The sequence below is a fragment of the Myotis daubentonii genome, chromosome 19 (assembly GCF_963259705.1).
Source record: "Myotis daubentonii chromosome 19, mMyoDau2.1, whole genome shotgun sequence".
NCBI lineage: Eukaryota > Metazoa > Chordata > Mammalia > Chiroptera > Vespertilionidae > Myotis > Myotis daubentonii.
The window spans coordinates 13,279,748-13,294,108 of NC_081858.1; the positions used below are offsets into that span (position 1 = coordinate 13,279,748).

General features: G+C 59.1%; 1 protein-coding gene across 2 annotated transcripts; it reads left to right on the forward strand.

The window, feature by feature from the left end:
* Window positions 1–10,485: 10,485 nt before the first annotated feature.
* On the forward strand, window positions 10,486–12,773 carry DERL3 (derlin 3). 2 transcript variants are annotated; one of them, XM_059676712.1, is made up of 7 exons: window positions 10,486–10,666; window positions 10,779–10,841; window positions 10,916–10,989; window positions 11,108–11,201; window positions 11,679–11,874; window positions 12,348–12,438; window positions 12,543–12,773. In XM_059676712.1, the coding sequence occupies exons 1-7, from the start codon at window positions 10,574–10,576 to the stop codon at window positions 12,622–12,624; spliced, it is 693 nt and encodes a 230-aa protein (XP_059532695.1). In that variant the 5' UTR covers window positions 10,486–10,573; the 3' UTR covers window positions 12,625–12,773. The 2 variants fall into 2 exon arrangements, with proteins under 2 accessions (XP_059532695.1, XP_059532693.1); XM_059676710.1 differs by having other exon boundaries at window positions 10,489–10,666; window positions 10,776–10,841.
* Window positions 12,774–14,361: the final 1,588 nt, after the last annotated feature.

The following is a 14,361-nucleotide window of genomic DNA, read 5'->3' on the forward strand; positions in this document are numbered from 1 at the left end:
CTACATATCAATAAAGAAAAGAGGCAAAGGCTATGAACAGGGAATTGACAGAAGAGGAAACTGAAGTGGCAACCAGCAGCAACGAATAAAAAGATGCTCACTTGTTATTAGCAATCAGGAAATGCAAATTGCAAACACAATAGTGGATTGTTTCATGCTCAACGGGCTGGCAGTTTGAGTCTGGTAATATACTAAGGTGGGCAGAAGCAGCTGGAATGCTCGTATGGTTGACGAAACTATAAATTGGTGCCGTAACTGGAGAGCACTTTGGGCGTCTCTGGTAAATTGAAGCCCCACTCCCCGGTTTGCCTCAGAGACACTCTGAATCCCAAGCTCAAGAACTTCTGTTCACAAAGGCAACATTGTTTCTGTCAGAAAACTGTTAACAACAACCCAAATGTCAATATTCAGGAAAATAGAGAAATAAATCGTTACTATACATTCCAAGGCCACTCATTGGGGAAGAGAAATGAAGTAGAGGAACCTTATTAACACAGGTAGACCCTAATGCCGTGTGAATAAAGATGTAGAAAAGTTCATAGACGATAAAGCCTTTATATTAATTTGGAAATATTCCAAGCCACGCTTATGTCTTACATTGGGCGGGAATATATACACATGTAGTAAAAACTAGAGGGTGTGCATGGGATGATAAACGCCAAATTCAGAACTGGGTTTAACATTCTGCGTCCAGGACCCTGCCACGCTGTATGCACCCCGCCCAGGATCACTGCTATGGGCATCCAGGCCTGCCCTCCCCTCCTCCTTGGTTCTCCCTGAAATGCCACCTGGGCACCTTGCTGGCCCAGTCCCCCTGGTAGGCGGGTTTTCCCTAAATTATCCTCAAGCTGGGAAGCTTGAGGTTTCTCTTCGGCAAATATTAACCTGAGTATCTGGAAGTCATGGCTGTATTTGTGGACCCAGTGCTGTTAATCTTTCAACTCACAAGTGGGTGGCTTCAGCCTCCTTTGCAGAGGTCAAGCATGAGACTCCACAAGGTCAAGCCTGTGCCCGCGTCCACCTGCCTGCAACCCCCCTGCTGCGAATCGGAGCTGGTCTTTCTCAGATTTCCAAATCCAGCAGCATACAAGGCGGGTGAGGGCCGGAGCCTGCCTGACCCCCGGGGCGCTGCCAGGCCACCCAGGAGTCGGGGACGTGTTGAAAGGACAGCCACTGCCTCTTCCAGCCCCGGGCGGGTCGGGGGAGGAGGGGTGACGTGCCACCAGCTGCTCAGGGACTGCGTGGCCTGTGGCCAGTGGCCAGTCCTGGGTGCTGACACCCCTCCCTCGTCGTGAGAGGCCACGCCCCCATGCTCCTTCCTGCACGCGAGGGCCTCTCACTCTGCAGATGGGGAAACTGAGGCCCGGGAGCGACAGGATTCTGCCCGTGGAACTCAGCAGGAGGCAGGGCTCACCCCCAAAAATAATACCGCCGAGCGGCTGGCGCTGACTCTCACCGAGTGTGTCCCCACCCCCAGGCCGGCCGACTCTTCTGCTCCCTACACCTGCAGAAGTGGGGGTCCGCCTCCCCGACCCGGGGCCTAAAAATGCCTCTGCTGTTACCCGGGCCTGGAGACCCGGGCTCGAGCGAGGGGCGTCCCAGTGATTCGGTCTTCAGATCCTCGGGAGTCCCATTCGGTGCCCCCAGACTCCACCCCCCACGCGCACCCCTCAGTTTCCCCGCAATTAATCAGACGCCACCGAGACCGGCTCCGGCCACGAGGGGGCGACAAAGCCCAGGCGCTGAAGGGTCTGTACCGCCGAGCGCCGCCGCCTCCCCGGGGAACAAAGGGGCCAGGGCCAGCGCTGCCCAGCGCAGTGGAGGGCTGTCCCCGCAGCCCCGGGCTCAAGTGCCCCCGCTCCAGCCGCCGCAGGCGATTGCACTTCCTCTGTCCAGCGCAGCCAGCCGGTTAGGCGCCAGGTAGGCTGGGAGGCCTGGCGTCCAGACCCACCATGCCTCTGCTCCATGGGGGGTGGGACGCGGTCTCGGTAGGTGCCTTCCCCCTGCATCCAGGGCTCAGGCTGGACTCAAGGCCCCTGGCATCACCTCCAGGCCCAGCCTCACAGCAGGCCGGCCCATCACTGGGGTGAGTGGCGGGTAGGCCCTAGCGCAGAATGGGGTCCCTAGCACCTGACACCAGTAGGCTGAATTGCTCCGGGCTGCTTCTGCCTCTCTCAGCCTCGGTTTCCTCATCTGTCAGCTGTGGCTCCATGGGCAAGCTGCTCAAAGGCCCTGCTTGCACCTTGTTCCTCCCACTTGACTGGCAGCCTGGCCCCACACCTGGATCCTCCCCAGGCATGCCTTGGTGGAGGTCGGGAGGCCTCTGACCTTGGGCACCAGGCCACCAGAGTGGGCGGTGAGCTGCCACCCAGCCCAGCGGCCCGGCTGCAGCCGGCACCAAAGAGGCTCCTGCAGTTCTACCAGGGACGTCCTCTCTCTGAGCTGCTGGGATCCAACCCCAGCAGGTCCAGGGGTCCCCAAAGGTGTGGACGGAGTCGGCGAAGAAGGAATGACACGGAGACAGTGTTCAGTTGATCAGCAGCCTAGTCAGGATCTCTAGTCACAATCTCCAGCCAAGTTCTGTTTAGGATCTCCAGCCAGGTTCTGTGTCCATGTTCTCTTGTTAGGTTCTCCAGCCAGGTTCTGTAGCCATGTTCCCTCGCTAGGTTCTCCAGCCAGGTTCTGTCCAGGTTCTCCAGCCAGGTTCAGTCACCAGGTTCTAGTCAGGTTCTCTTGCCATGTTCTAGCCAGGTTCTGTAGCCAGGTTCTGTCTCTAGGATCTTCAGCCAGGTTCTCTCGCTAGGTTCTGTCTCTAGGTTCTGTGGCCAGTTTCTGTCCAGGATCTTTTGCCATGTTCTCTCCAGCAAAGTTCTTCTGTCTCTAGGTTCTGTGTAGGTTCTGTGTCTAGGTTCTGTGTCCTGTTGTCTTGTTACATCTGTATTTATACCAGTTGATTCCAATCCTATCAATCTCTATTCCAAAGGTTAGGGCGTTTCTTATCTCCATTCCAAGGAGTAAAGATTATGTAGCTTAAGCATGATTGTTCACAGTTAAAGTGATTAATTACCCGCCTGGCACTTAGTTAGGGGTTTTATTCCCTCCCTAACTTCAGGGGAAAATCCCTACCTGGGGAAACAACCTTTCTCAGAGAGGAGACCTTGGTTAAAACACAGCGCCAAGAAGGTGAGCAAACATATTAAGAACAGTATGCCATATATGCCAGGTCCCTTGAAGCAGCAAGCATGGACCGGCTCCCGGCACTGAGCCTCCAGTTGCTCACCTGTAAAATGAGGACATCATCACCTCGTGGGCACTGTGCCCTCAGCCCCCTGTGAGTCTGTGCCAACAGCCCCCTGTTGACCCTCCAGCACTGGGCAACCTGAGGGCAGGCACAGGCCCTCTCTTGATGCCCGGACAGAGCCTACCCTCGGGTGGGCTACATCCTCGTTGGGCATCCTCAGCCCAAGCAGGGGTGCAGGGCGCAAGGCCCCGGAGCAGCTCCTGCAGGCTCCACCCAGAATCCTGCTTTGCCCTCCCCCCACCCCAGCGCTGGCATTTACTCCAGTTCTGGGTCACATTTCCAACTTAATGGTTCAAAAGAAAGAAAGAAACCCAACCCACAACCAGCTGAGGCAGCCCCTCCTGACCACCCTTTGATATCTGAGGACTGAATAATGGGGCTGATTGCGGATAGGAGACTTGCAGTCCTCTTAATTAGAAGGAAAGAATGTCCTCGTGGTTGGCTGTTCTAAAAATACAGCTGCACCCACATCTGGAAGGGAAAGGGGGGGTGGCGGTTAGTCCAGAGTCTGAAGTGCTGATGCCTGCATTCCATGGTTGGGGGGAGGCCCCCCCAAGCAGGGCCCGTGGCAGGGGAGAGGGGAGGACACCAGCAGTCGGTCCTCCTGGCTGGGCCACCTGGTGAGCCTTTGGGATGGAGTTGAGCAGGCAGCTCATCCCTTCTTGGGCCCACCTTCACCCCTTCCCCAAGAGCTCCCCACACCCCAGACTCAGTTTCCTCCACTATACAGAGGGGATCTCAGGGGCCTGGTGAAGGCGTGCTGGTTCTTTTACCAACCCCTGCCTGACCTGGGCACAGTGGGCATCCAGCCACAGCCTTTAGACCAGGGAGGTCATTTTCTTCTGGATGTTATGATTTGGGGTAGTATTTGTCAGCTTTTATGAACTTTTTTTCGTTTTAATATTGATTTCAGAGAGGAAGGGAGAGGGAGAGAGAGAGATAGAAACATCAATGATGAGAGAATCATTGATCGGCTGCCTCTTGCACGCCCCACACTGGGGATCGAGCCCACAACCCGAGCATGTGCCCTGACCAGGAATCGAACCGTTCATAGGTCGATGCTCAATCACTGAGCCATGCCAGCCAGGTTCTTGACGTTTGTTTTATTCTTATTCTAAGAATACAGTCACTTTTGTACCTAATCTTGCATTTGTTTTCTTAAAGAGGCCACTAATCCCTCTGAGGCACCTGGCATGGGGAGGACCCGCCCCGGCTGTGTGAGCAGGGCCTGGGCTGCTTGGCGGGTATGTCGGCGATGAACACCAGGTGGGAGGTGCGTGAACCCTGGACCTCGCTGATCCTCTCCATCCACCTGCCCAGAGCTCCAAGTCACTAGTCCTGGGCAGGGAGGGACTCCCAGAGTAGTGGCCCCTGTCATTCCAGGTCCCTGCCCGGCCTCAGGTCAGAACTGCCTGCTAACCTGGCCAGCAGGTGGCGAGTAGGAAGACCGGAGGACAGTGTGGCCTCAAGTTCCACAGGGGCCACCCCAGGGCCACCCTGCCCAGGCCCCGTGTGCTGCAGACTCGCAGGCCTCTCACCGCGTCTCACATTCCGGCCCAGCCATTGGCTGAGTCAGCCAAGCAGATCATCTGCTTCTCCCAAAACACAGCCGCGTGCTGAGCCCCAAAATAGCTGAGGCGGGGGAGGGAGAGGCCCGCTGGACACGGGACTCGGGCCAGGCTGCGGTGGCTTTGACACTCTGGCCGTGGCCACAGCAGGAGTGGGAGTAAGGAGCAGTGGCTGAGGCTGGTGGGAGGCTCAGGCTCACCTGGCGCTGGGGTTGGGAAGGGAGCATCCCGTCCAGGCACCAAGGGTCGGAGACAGTGAAACTGAAGCTCACACGGGAGCTGCTCAGCAGAGGAGCGTCAGGGGAGCAGAGCCTTTTAAAAAGTTTATGTATTTTTACTGATTTCAGAGAGGAAGGGAGAGAGAGAGAGCGAAGCATCAATCATGAGAGAGAATCATCGCTAGGCTGCCTCCCGCATACCCCGCACTGGGGATCGAGCCGGCCACCCGGGCATGCGTCGGACCTGGAAGTGGCCCTTCCTCCCCCATGAGACAGAGTTCATTCCTGCCTCCACACCTTGGCTCAGGCCACTCTCCCTGCCCAGCGTGCCCGCTCCTCTTCCCGTTCTACCACTGTCTTTGTCAAGAGCCTCCTGCCTGGCAGCCCCTCAGAGGGCCTGTGGGTCTTCGTCCTTGGACCACTCGCCAGTCAAGCTCCCCTCCCTGCTTAGCGTGAGAGTCTGAGTCCCCCCGGCCAGAGGAGGGGCTCCTGCAGGACAGGGGAGCCCCAGCGCCTCCCGCCCTGCCCTTCGGGCTTCCATGGGTGCTCCTGACCCCGGGCAGGTGACAGCTCGGGTTCGGGAGGAGGCAGGCGAGGACACAGGCTCGGGAGAAAGTCCTTCCCAAGTCCATTCTCCCTCACAGGCCTTCGCCCATTCACAGCAGAGACTGGCCTTGAGGGGCCGGTCAGCCATGGCTGTCTCAGGAAGGACCCCTGCCCAGAAGTCTCCAATGCCCCGCCGTGGAGGACAGCCTTTAAGCTGGAGGAAACTCTAGGGACTCTTCCAACTGGCCCCTTGCCCTGGAGGAGGGGCGTGGGGAGTGCCCGGGCCCACCACCCGCCTGAGGCTGCCGATCCAGCCCTGGAGTCCAGGTCTGCGGCTTGCCTGGGCCCAGCACTGAGCAGCCAGGGATAGAGAGAACATGGCACAGAGCCTCTGCGGGCATGGCAAGAGCCACAGGGGGCAAGGAGCTGGGGGGACTGGACTGGGGGGCCAGGGAGCGCTCCCCTGAGGCGGTCATGTCCCCACTGTACCCCAGACTCGGCCTGCCCCAAACCAGTGGGTGGTCTCCCTCCCAAACCGGGCCTCTCCCATGTGTCGGCCCTCTCTCTGCCAAGTGCTAAGGTCTGTGGCTTCACCTCCTTGACCCACTCACTCCGTCTGTCACGTGCCTGGGGAAAGAGGCCACAGCCTGCATGGCCCTGTTCGGCCTGGTCCCAGCCTTCTCCAGCCTCACATCACACGCAGCTCCTTCTCATGGCCCCGGCCTTCCCCGTCCTTCCATGCCACCTCAGGACCTTTGCACATGCTGTTCCCCTGGTGGGTCTGGCTAACGCCTACTCAGCCTCTGCCTCCTTCCTGCCCATACCACCCAGAGGCCCCCTGATTCCCGCCAAGTCCAGATTTTGCTACCAGGCTGAGGGCCAGGCCCAGGTCGCCCACTCGGCTGCGCAGGCCTGACGCAGCCCACCTGGATCGTTTGTTATTCTTGCACTCGGCCACAAGCAGCTGCTGCCGAGTGGGTTCCGGATTCGGTGCTAAAAATATCCCATGGCCTAGACAGGAAGGGCCAACGGCCACACAGCTGCTCCCGGGAGGGGCTGGCTGAAGCTGCAGTAGAGGCCCACCCACCGTGGGTTTGGGGGTCCATGTGCTGGAAGGGAGTGGGCACAGAGCTCACAGCCCCTGAAGAAAGGCCCTGGATGATGTTCAGGGCCAGCAAGGGGTACCATGTGTCGTCAGAAGGAAAATGCAGCCGCCTCCAACATGGACACAAAAATACCTGGTTTCTGATTCTCCTGGTTTGTTACCACAGGCATGTGTTGCCTTTGGAATACATGACATTTAAACATTAAGTGTGTGGGCCTCACAGAAGATAGATGGGCTCTGGTCCCTTCAGGGAGGGCTTCCTGGATAGGAGGCATTTCTACCACCCTCCCTTGCTCTCCTCTCATTTATTTTATTGTATTTTTAAAAATCAGGTTTATTCTCTCTCTCTTTTTTTTTTTTTTAAAAAAACATGTTATTTATTTATTTATTTCATTTTTTGTTCATCCTCACCTGAGTATATTTTTCCCAATGATTTCTAGAGCAAGTGGAAGGGAGGAGGAGAGACACAGAGAGGGAAACATCAATGTGAGAGAGACACATTGATTGGTTGCCTCCACACGCGCCCCAATCAGGGCTGAGGCTTGAGCCTTCAACTGAGGTAGGTGCCCTTAACCGGAATCGAACCCAGGACCCTTCAGACTGCAGGTCAATGCTCTATCCACTGAGCCAAAACAGCTAGGGCGATTTTATTTTTAAAAAATATATTTTTATTGATTTCAGAGAGGAAGGGAGAGAGAGATAGAAACATCAGTGATGAGAGAGAATCATTGATCAGCTGCCTCCTGCTCTTCCCCCACTAGGGATCAAGCCCGCAACCCAGGCAAGTGCCCTGACCAGGAATCGAACCGTGACCTCCTGGTTCAGAAGTCAATGCTCAACCACTGAGCTATGCTGGCTGGACTTGCTCTCCTCTTTTAATAGAACATCTAGGCTGATAGGAGGAAAATGAATGAATGAATGAATGAATGAGCCAGAGATCTGGGCCAGTCCCAGAAGCGAGAGGCTGAGCCCGAATGAGCGGTGGTGGTGGCCATGAGGTGTGTTGGAGGGGAGGGGAAGGCCTGGAGAGTTCCATGGGAGCATCAGCTTCGATGTGGGGCTGGGAGTGGGGCAGCGGTGGTCCAGGTTTCTGGATAGTCACCGGCTGGCGAGGGTCTCTCCTCGCCAGTGAGGAGGAAGGCAGGCTTGGTGGGCACTCGGGGGTGCTGTACTGCCTGTAGGCACTGGACAACCTGGACAGGGGACTTAGGGGTCCTCTGGGTGTCTCCAGACCTGGGGATCCCGGGGCCCCTTGCTCTGCAGCAGCAGGCAGGTTCACGAGGCCAGAGAGACAGCTTGGGACTCAGCCCGTTGTCACCTTGGCAAGGAAACACAGGCCTCCTCCTGCCACAGCCCTCAGCACAGGAGAGAGAAGGTGGCCCAGCCGGCAGGCTTAGCACAGACAGCTAAATTAGCATCCAGCACACGGCCTGCCTTCGTCTCTAGGCCCCTGGGAACATGTGGTACCCAGGGCCCCTTTCCATAAATAACTGTCTAAAGGTGCCAGAGGGTCAGAGAAGAAGTAGACCTGGTGTCTCCAGACTTGCCTGGCCTAGGCCTGGAGACTGGACAGGAGAAGCCTGGATTGGACCCCAGGCCCTGCTCTGCCTCCTACTGGGCCTCAGTTTCCCTATCTGAGGATCTCCCAAAGCTCTGAGAAGGGAGCGTCTGCAGTAGAACCCAGCAGTTGCTCCCTAGATGTCTGGCCCAGCTGGCTGCCCCCACCCTGAGCTCCAGGAATGTGTTTCTCCACCCCCAAACGGGGCGCCTGCCTTATCAGCCCCGTCTCAGGAGAGACAGACCCCCCTGCTGATGATGACAGCCCCTTCTGTTACCCCAGCCTGACCCTGAGTGGAGAGCCAGCCAGCGCCTGCTAAGTGCCTGGAGGCAGGAAAACCTCCCCTTCCCCATGCAGACAAGAAATCCGACCTCCCTCGCTGGCTCCCTCCCTCGCTGGCTCCTGCTTGACAGGGAGGTGCCCGCCCTGGCGTCAGAGGCCCTGGATCCCCGCCCTGCTGCCATGCCTCCACCTTGATGGCATCTACTCTGTCCAGCCCACCTCGAACATGACCTTGGCCTGCTTCGCTGGACAAGGGAGGCTGACTGGGGGGGTGGGGAGGGGGGGCTCTCAGCCCCTTCCTTGGTCCCATTCCTGCTGTCTCAGCCAGTTCTCTCTTCCCTCCTGAACCAAATGAACATCTCCCTCCAGTGCTCCCAGCGTCTCCTCCGGAGTGGGGGGCTCCTTGAGCCACGCTCCAGGGGACCTCTCTTATGCCCTCGTGGGTCCCTCCACTTGGGATCCACCTGAGAGAACCTTCTCGGCTGGTACTCCCCAGTCTACTTTCCTCGGGGACCTCGGGTCCCGTCCAGAGCATCCCTCGCCTTCCACACGTGCATCTAAGGCTGGGGTCCCCACGGTGATGAAGGCACATTGGTCTGTCCACCTTCCTTCCCTCCGGCCTGCGAGTATCCTGGCCACCAGGAAGCTTGGCACAGCTGCGTCCCACAGGCCCTCCCCAGGCTCGGGGCCTTCGCACTGCTTTGCCTCCGAAGCCCTTTCCTGGCTGGGTTCTTGCCCACCCGACACTCCCAGCCTCCCAGCTGGGTCTGCCTCTCTCTCTGCCCAGCCTGGCCTCTCTTCTCTCGGTCTAGCCGTGCCCCTTGGACATTCCACACAGGCCCAGCGCTACAAATGCCGTGGACTTCCTGATGAATCATTCCCACGTCCTCCCCAACACCACACTTGGATTTTCCCAGGTGGATGTCACACAAACGCAGTGAGGCCAGAACAGATCTCCATTTACCTGCTGGTGGACCCATTTGGTGCTCAATAAACAGTTGACTTTCTTAAAAAAAAAAGTTTAAAAATGTATTTTTATTGGTTTCAGAGAGGAAGGGAAAGGGAGAGAGAGAGAGATAGAAACATTAATGATGAGAATCATTGATCAGCTGCCCACTGGGGATCGAGCCCATGACCAGGGCATACGGCCTGTTCAGGAATCTAACCGTGACCTCCTGGTTCACAGGTCCACGCTCAACCACGGAGCCACGGCTGGCCAAACAGTTGACTTCCTTCATCAGAATGAATAATGGAGTTCTCTTTCCCACCAAAATAATGAGGCCTTCTCCAGCCTGTCCATTTGCTCCAGCCCATCTTGGCATCCCCGGGTCCCAGGGGGTCTGCAAGTCCCCAACCTGGCCCCTCCTCCCGCGGGCCCGCAGGAAGACTCCCCACAGGGGCTGGCGTGTTCTAGCGAGGCCCTGGACGCGCGGAGAAATGTGGGCATGCTGCCGGCGCCTGCCTTGCTGTGGGTGAAGTGGCACCATCTCTGGCTGTCAGGACCGCGGGCCAGGCCAGTGTGGGCCCCAGAGCGCACGGCCGGCCTCTGGCTTCCCGCCCCGCCCACACTCCATATCCCGCCCCTTCCAGTGCGGCGGTGCCTGGATCCGTCTTTTCTCCACTAACAAGTAATCTTAGCCCCGCCCTAGAGTGCCCCGTGGGCCTTCGCTATTGGTCTTCCCCGCCGCTTGCTGAGAAGCCACCAGCTCCTCATTGGCGGCACATTCTCCCGCGCGCGCTGCGACCATCACAACAACCGCCACGTGCTCGACGGCGGGGCCTGCTCATTGGCCCAAAGCCTCCACCCGCCCCGTTCCCGTCCCGCCCCCAACTTCCCGCTTCCTCCTCCTACTGGTTATCTAGCCTCAGGCCCCACCCCAACGGCCTGGGCACAAAGCGTCTTCCACGCGGATTGGTCGAAGGCGGGGAGGCGGGGCTTGGAGGCGGGTTAAAGAGCGCGCCGATGTGGGGGCCACGTGTACCTGAGGAGGTTCAATGGCGTGGCGGGGGCTGGCGGCCGAGTTCCTGCAGGTGCCGGCGGTGACGCGAGCTTACACCGCGGCCTGCGTCCTGACCACAGCTGCCGTGGTGAGCCTCCTAGGCGGGCGGGCGTCGCCATGGTTACACTCCGGGAGGGGTGCGCGGTGGTTAGGGCTGGATCCCGCGGGCCGCACCTGACGCTCCCCTGGCTCCGCAGCAGCTGGAGCTCCTGAGCCCCTTCCAGCTCTACTTCAACCCGCACCTCGTGTTCCGGAAGTTCCAGGTGAGGCCGCCCCGCCCTTGCTCCCTGTTGGCCCAGCCCTGTCCGCCCCGCGCCTGACTGCCTGCCCCTCGCAGGTCTGGAGGCTCCTCACCAACTTCCTCTTCTTCGGGCCCCTGGGATTCAGCTTCTTCTTCAACATGCTCTTCGTGTATCCTGTGCCTGCCGGACCCAGGAGGGGAGTGGGCGGGCCTGCGGGCTGAGGCGGCCGGGAGGGCGCGGGCAAGCTGAGACCCTGCCCGGTGGCACTTCCTATACGGACGCCGCAGGTTCCGCTACTGCCGCATGTTGGAGGAGGGCTCCTTCCGCGGCCGCACGGCTGACTTCGTCTTCATGTTTCTCTTTGGGGGCGTCCTTATGATCGTATCCTTCCCGGGCTCCGGGCCTCAGGCCAGGCACTCTGCGCCCAGCCTGTGTTGGTCCTGGGGTGCGACGTCAGTGCCCAGGCCGGGAGGGACGGAGGTTTACTCTGGCTTAGGATGAGCGTGCATGGTGTGCTCAGCCCCAGGTGCCAAAGCTAGATCTTCAGGTTTGTACAACAAAACAACAAAAAACCCCACGCCACAGGATGATGTGCAGGACGGCCAGGTGGGGGGCTTGGGGCTGAGCCCTGAATGCCAGCAGCAGGAGAAACCGGCGAGGATGGGCAGTGTTGGGAGGCTGGGGTGAGGTGGACAGGCAGGGCCAGATCACGTGGGGCCTGAAGGCCACATGTGGCCTTAGATTGGGAAGGGCACACTTTGAAGGCGGGGAACGGGGATCTAGCAAATCAGAGGAGCCCTGGGCAGGGCTGAGGCCTGCACCGGAGGAGGGCCTCCTAGCACCTTGACTCTGGCCCAGCTGCTGGGGCTCCTGGGCAGCCTGTTCTTCCTGGGCCAGGCCCTCACAGCCATGCTGGTGTACGTATGGAGCCGCCGCAGCCCTCAAGTGAGGGTCAACTTCTTCGGCCTCCTCACCTTCCAGGCGCCATTCCTGCCCTGGGCGCTCATGGGCTTCTCAATGCTACTGGGCAACTCGATCCTCGTGGACCTGCTGGGTGAGCCTGCCTGTCCATCCAGCCCATCAAAGCTGGCTGTTCTGCCAGACCCCCCCCCCACTCCCCTTCCCCCCGGACCTCTCATCTGTCCCCCTACCTCCAGCATCTCTAGTCTTATAGCCCCTTGAACAAGCCAGCAGGCCTACAGGTTTCACATCTTCAGGCCTCATCTGCTGATGCTTGTGTGAGTCCTGATTGGGGTGGGATGGGTAGGTCAGCGTTCCCGCCATGGCGCCCACTCCGCTGTTCTCAGGTCCTGGGTCCTGGAACACTGTCCTTCAGGGCCAACCCCAGCCCCATCCTGGGCTGGCGGTCTGTGCAGGCCATTGGGCACTCATGCTCTGAGGCCTGAGGTTTCTCTGGGCCTGACTCGGCCTCCAGAGCTGCACATGGCAGCCCAGAACAAGGCTGTGCTGGCCCTGGGCTCTGGACCATGGAGGCAGTGGCCTTGGCAGTCCTCCGCTCTCCCACAGGGATTGCTGTGGGTCACATCTACTACTTCCTGGAAGATGTCTTTCCCAACCAGCCTGGAGGCAAGAGGCTGCTGCTGACCCCCGGCTTCCTGTGAGTACTGGAGGTGACAGCCCTGCGGCTGCCCTCCCTCAGACAGCTCTTAACTCCCCGTGGACCCACGCTGGCCTCAGCTCAACCGGGGCCGCTCCCCACAGGAAGCTGCTACTGGATGCCCCAGAAGAGGACCCCAATTACCTGCCCCTCCCCGAGGAACAGCCAGGACCCCTGCAGCAGTGACCCCACCCAGGGCAGGCCAGCCCCAGGAGCCTGTTTCTCCAACATCTGTCAAGCCTGCATCCCACCCTAACTCCTGCTTGCAGCAGAGCAACCTGCCCTGGAGGCTGGCCATCCGAATAAACAGAATAACTGCAGCCTCTTGGACCACAGCACTGGCTCCCCTTGCCTCCCTGGCCACACCCTTCCGTGCTGGGCAGACGCTGCTGGCCCTGACCTGGGGCCACGAAGCCTGGACTTCCCTGCCCACCCTTTGCCCAGGACTGCTCTCTCAGACCAACTGTAGGTGGGAGGATGGGAGGCTCAGAGGGTCAAAAACCTGCCCACAGCTGCCCAGCAGAGCTCTGAGCTCACAGATGGTAGACACGGGGTTTTCATCCTAGCCTCTCCAGTGCCTCAGTGGAGACTTGGACAAACGCCACCTGTGGTGGGCCCCTGTTCTCTGCCAGCCAGAGGGGTTGGCCAGATCTTGGTGGCAGGGACCAGTACTGGGCTGTCTGGTTGTGCCAAGCCTGGTTTGGGGGGATGGGGACTCCTGCCTGTGGTGCCCTCACGAACAACCAACAAGTGGACCTTTGCCCCGTTTCCCAGCTGAGCGACTAACAGACAAGTGACTGACAGATGCAGCCGCGGCTCCATGAGAGGTCAGGTGCAGAGGAGCCAGGCTGGGCTGCTTCCTGTGACTCCAGATCCTGGAGAAGTTTCCACCTTAGCACTGGCTGAGGCTGAGGACTCCGGGTGTCCTGTCCCTCCCTTTGTAGCTGAGGACCCCAGGAGCCTTATCCAACCCACAGCTCACTTTTCTCTTCTATAAAGTGGGCACCAGATGGCCTGGCCAGCTTTCTTTGTTGCTCTAGACCAGCCTGCGATACGGTTTATTCCAGGATGTTCAGAAGCACAGGGCTGGTCATGTTCATGGAAGACAGAAATATTCGCCACAGAGCAGACCTTGATTTTGTAGGGAACCCTCATGGAGCAGCAGCCGACCCTGCAGCAGTGTGGGCTCAGACCCGGGGCTGGTGCGCGGGCCCTTCCCAGGCCTCTCCCAGGCAGGTGGGCTCCTACCCAGTGGGACTGAGGCAGGCAGGGTTTGTTCCGTCCACCAGTTGTGGAGCCCCAGGGCTGTTTGCCCAAGACCGAGCAAACACCTTGTTAATGGAGCCCACTAGTTTCTAAAGCAACTGGGCCTAGACTCCTCATGGTCAGAGCCTTCCAATGAGGCCCAGCTGACCCCTGGTTCCAGCAAGTTCCAGTCCTGGAGGAAGGGCAGGAGCTTGTGGACAACCCCCTGGGAGCTGTCACGTCCTGGGACATGCTCACAGGAACCCCGGCCCAGACAGCAAGGCCCACCTTTCCCTACATCCTGGCAACCCAGAGCCCAATTCCTACTTAGGCTAGGAACCAAGTGCCACGGGGCCTCTGTCACGCTCCTGGGGAGCAGAGCAGTCCTGACCTTCAGCCCTGCCCTGGCCGGGGAAGGATGTGCCAGCAACTAAAGGTGGCACCAGCCCAGGGCTGGGGGTCTGGCCCACTGTCTTCAGTAAGTGCGGCTGTGTGCCCAGTTCACCAAGCAGTGCTTGACTTAGCGAGACCCACACGTGCCCCATGCCCCTCTGTAGAGTGGGAACATCACATTAACAGGTGAGGTGAGGATGCAGAGGTGATGACAAACTCATTGAAGGTAGAGCTGGGCAGAGGCCCAGGGCGTGCCTCCTCTCCCCATAACCCCACCCCACAAGC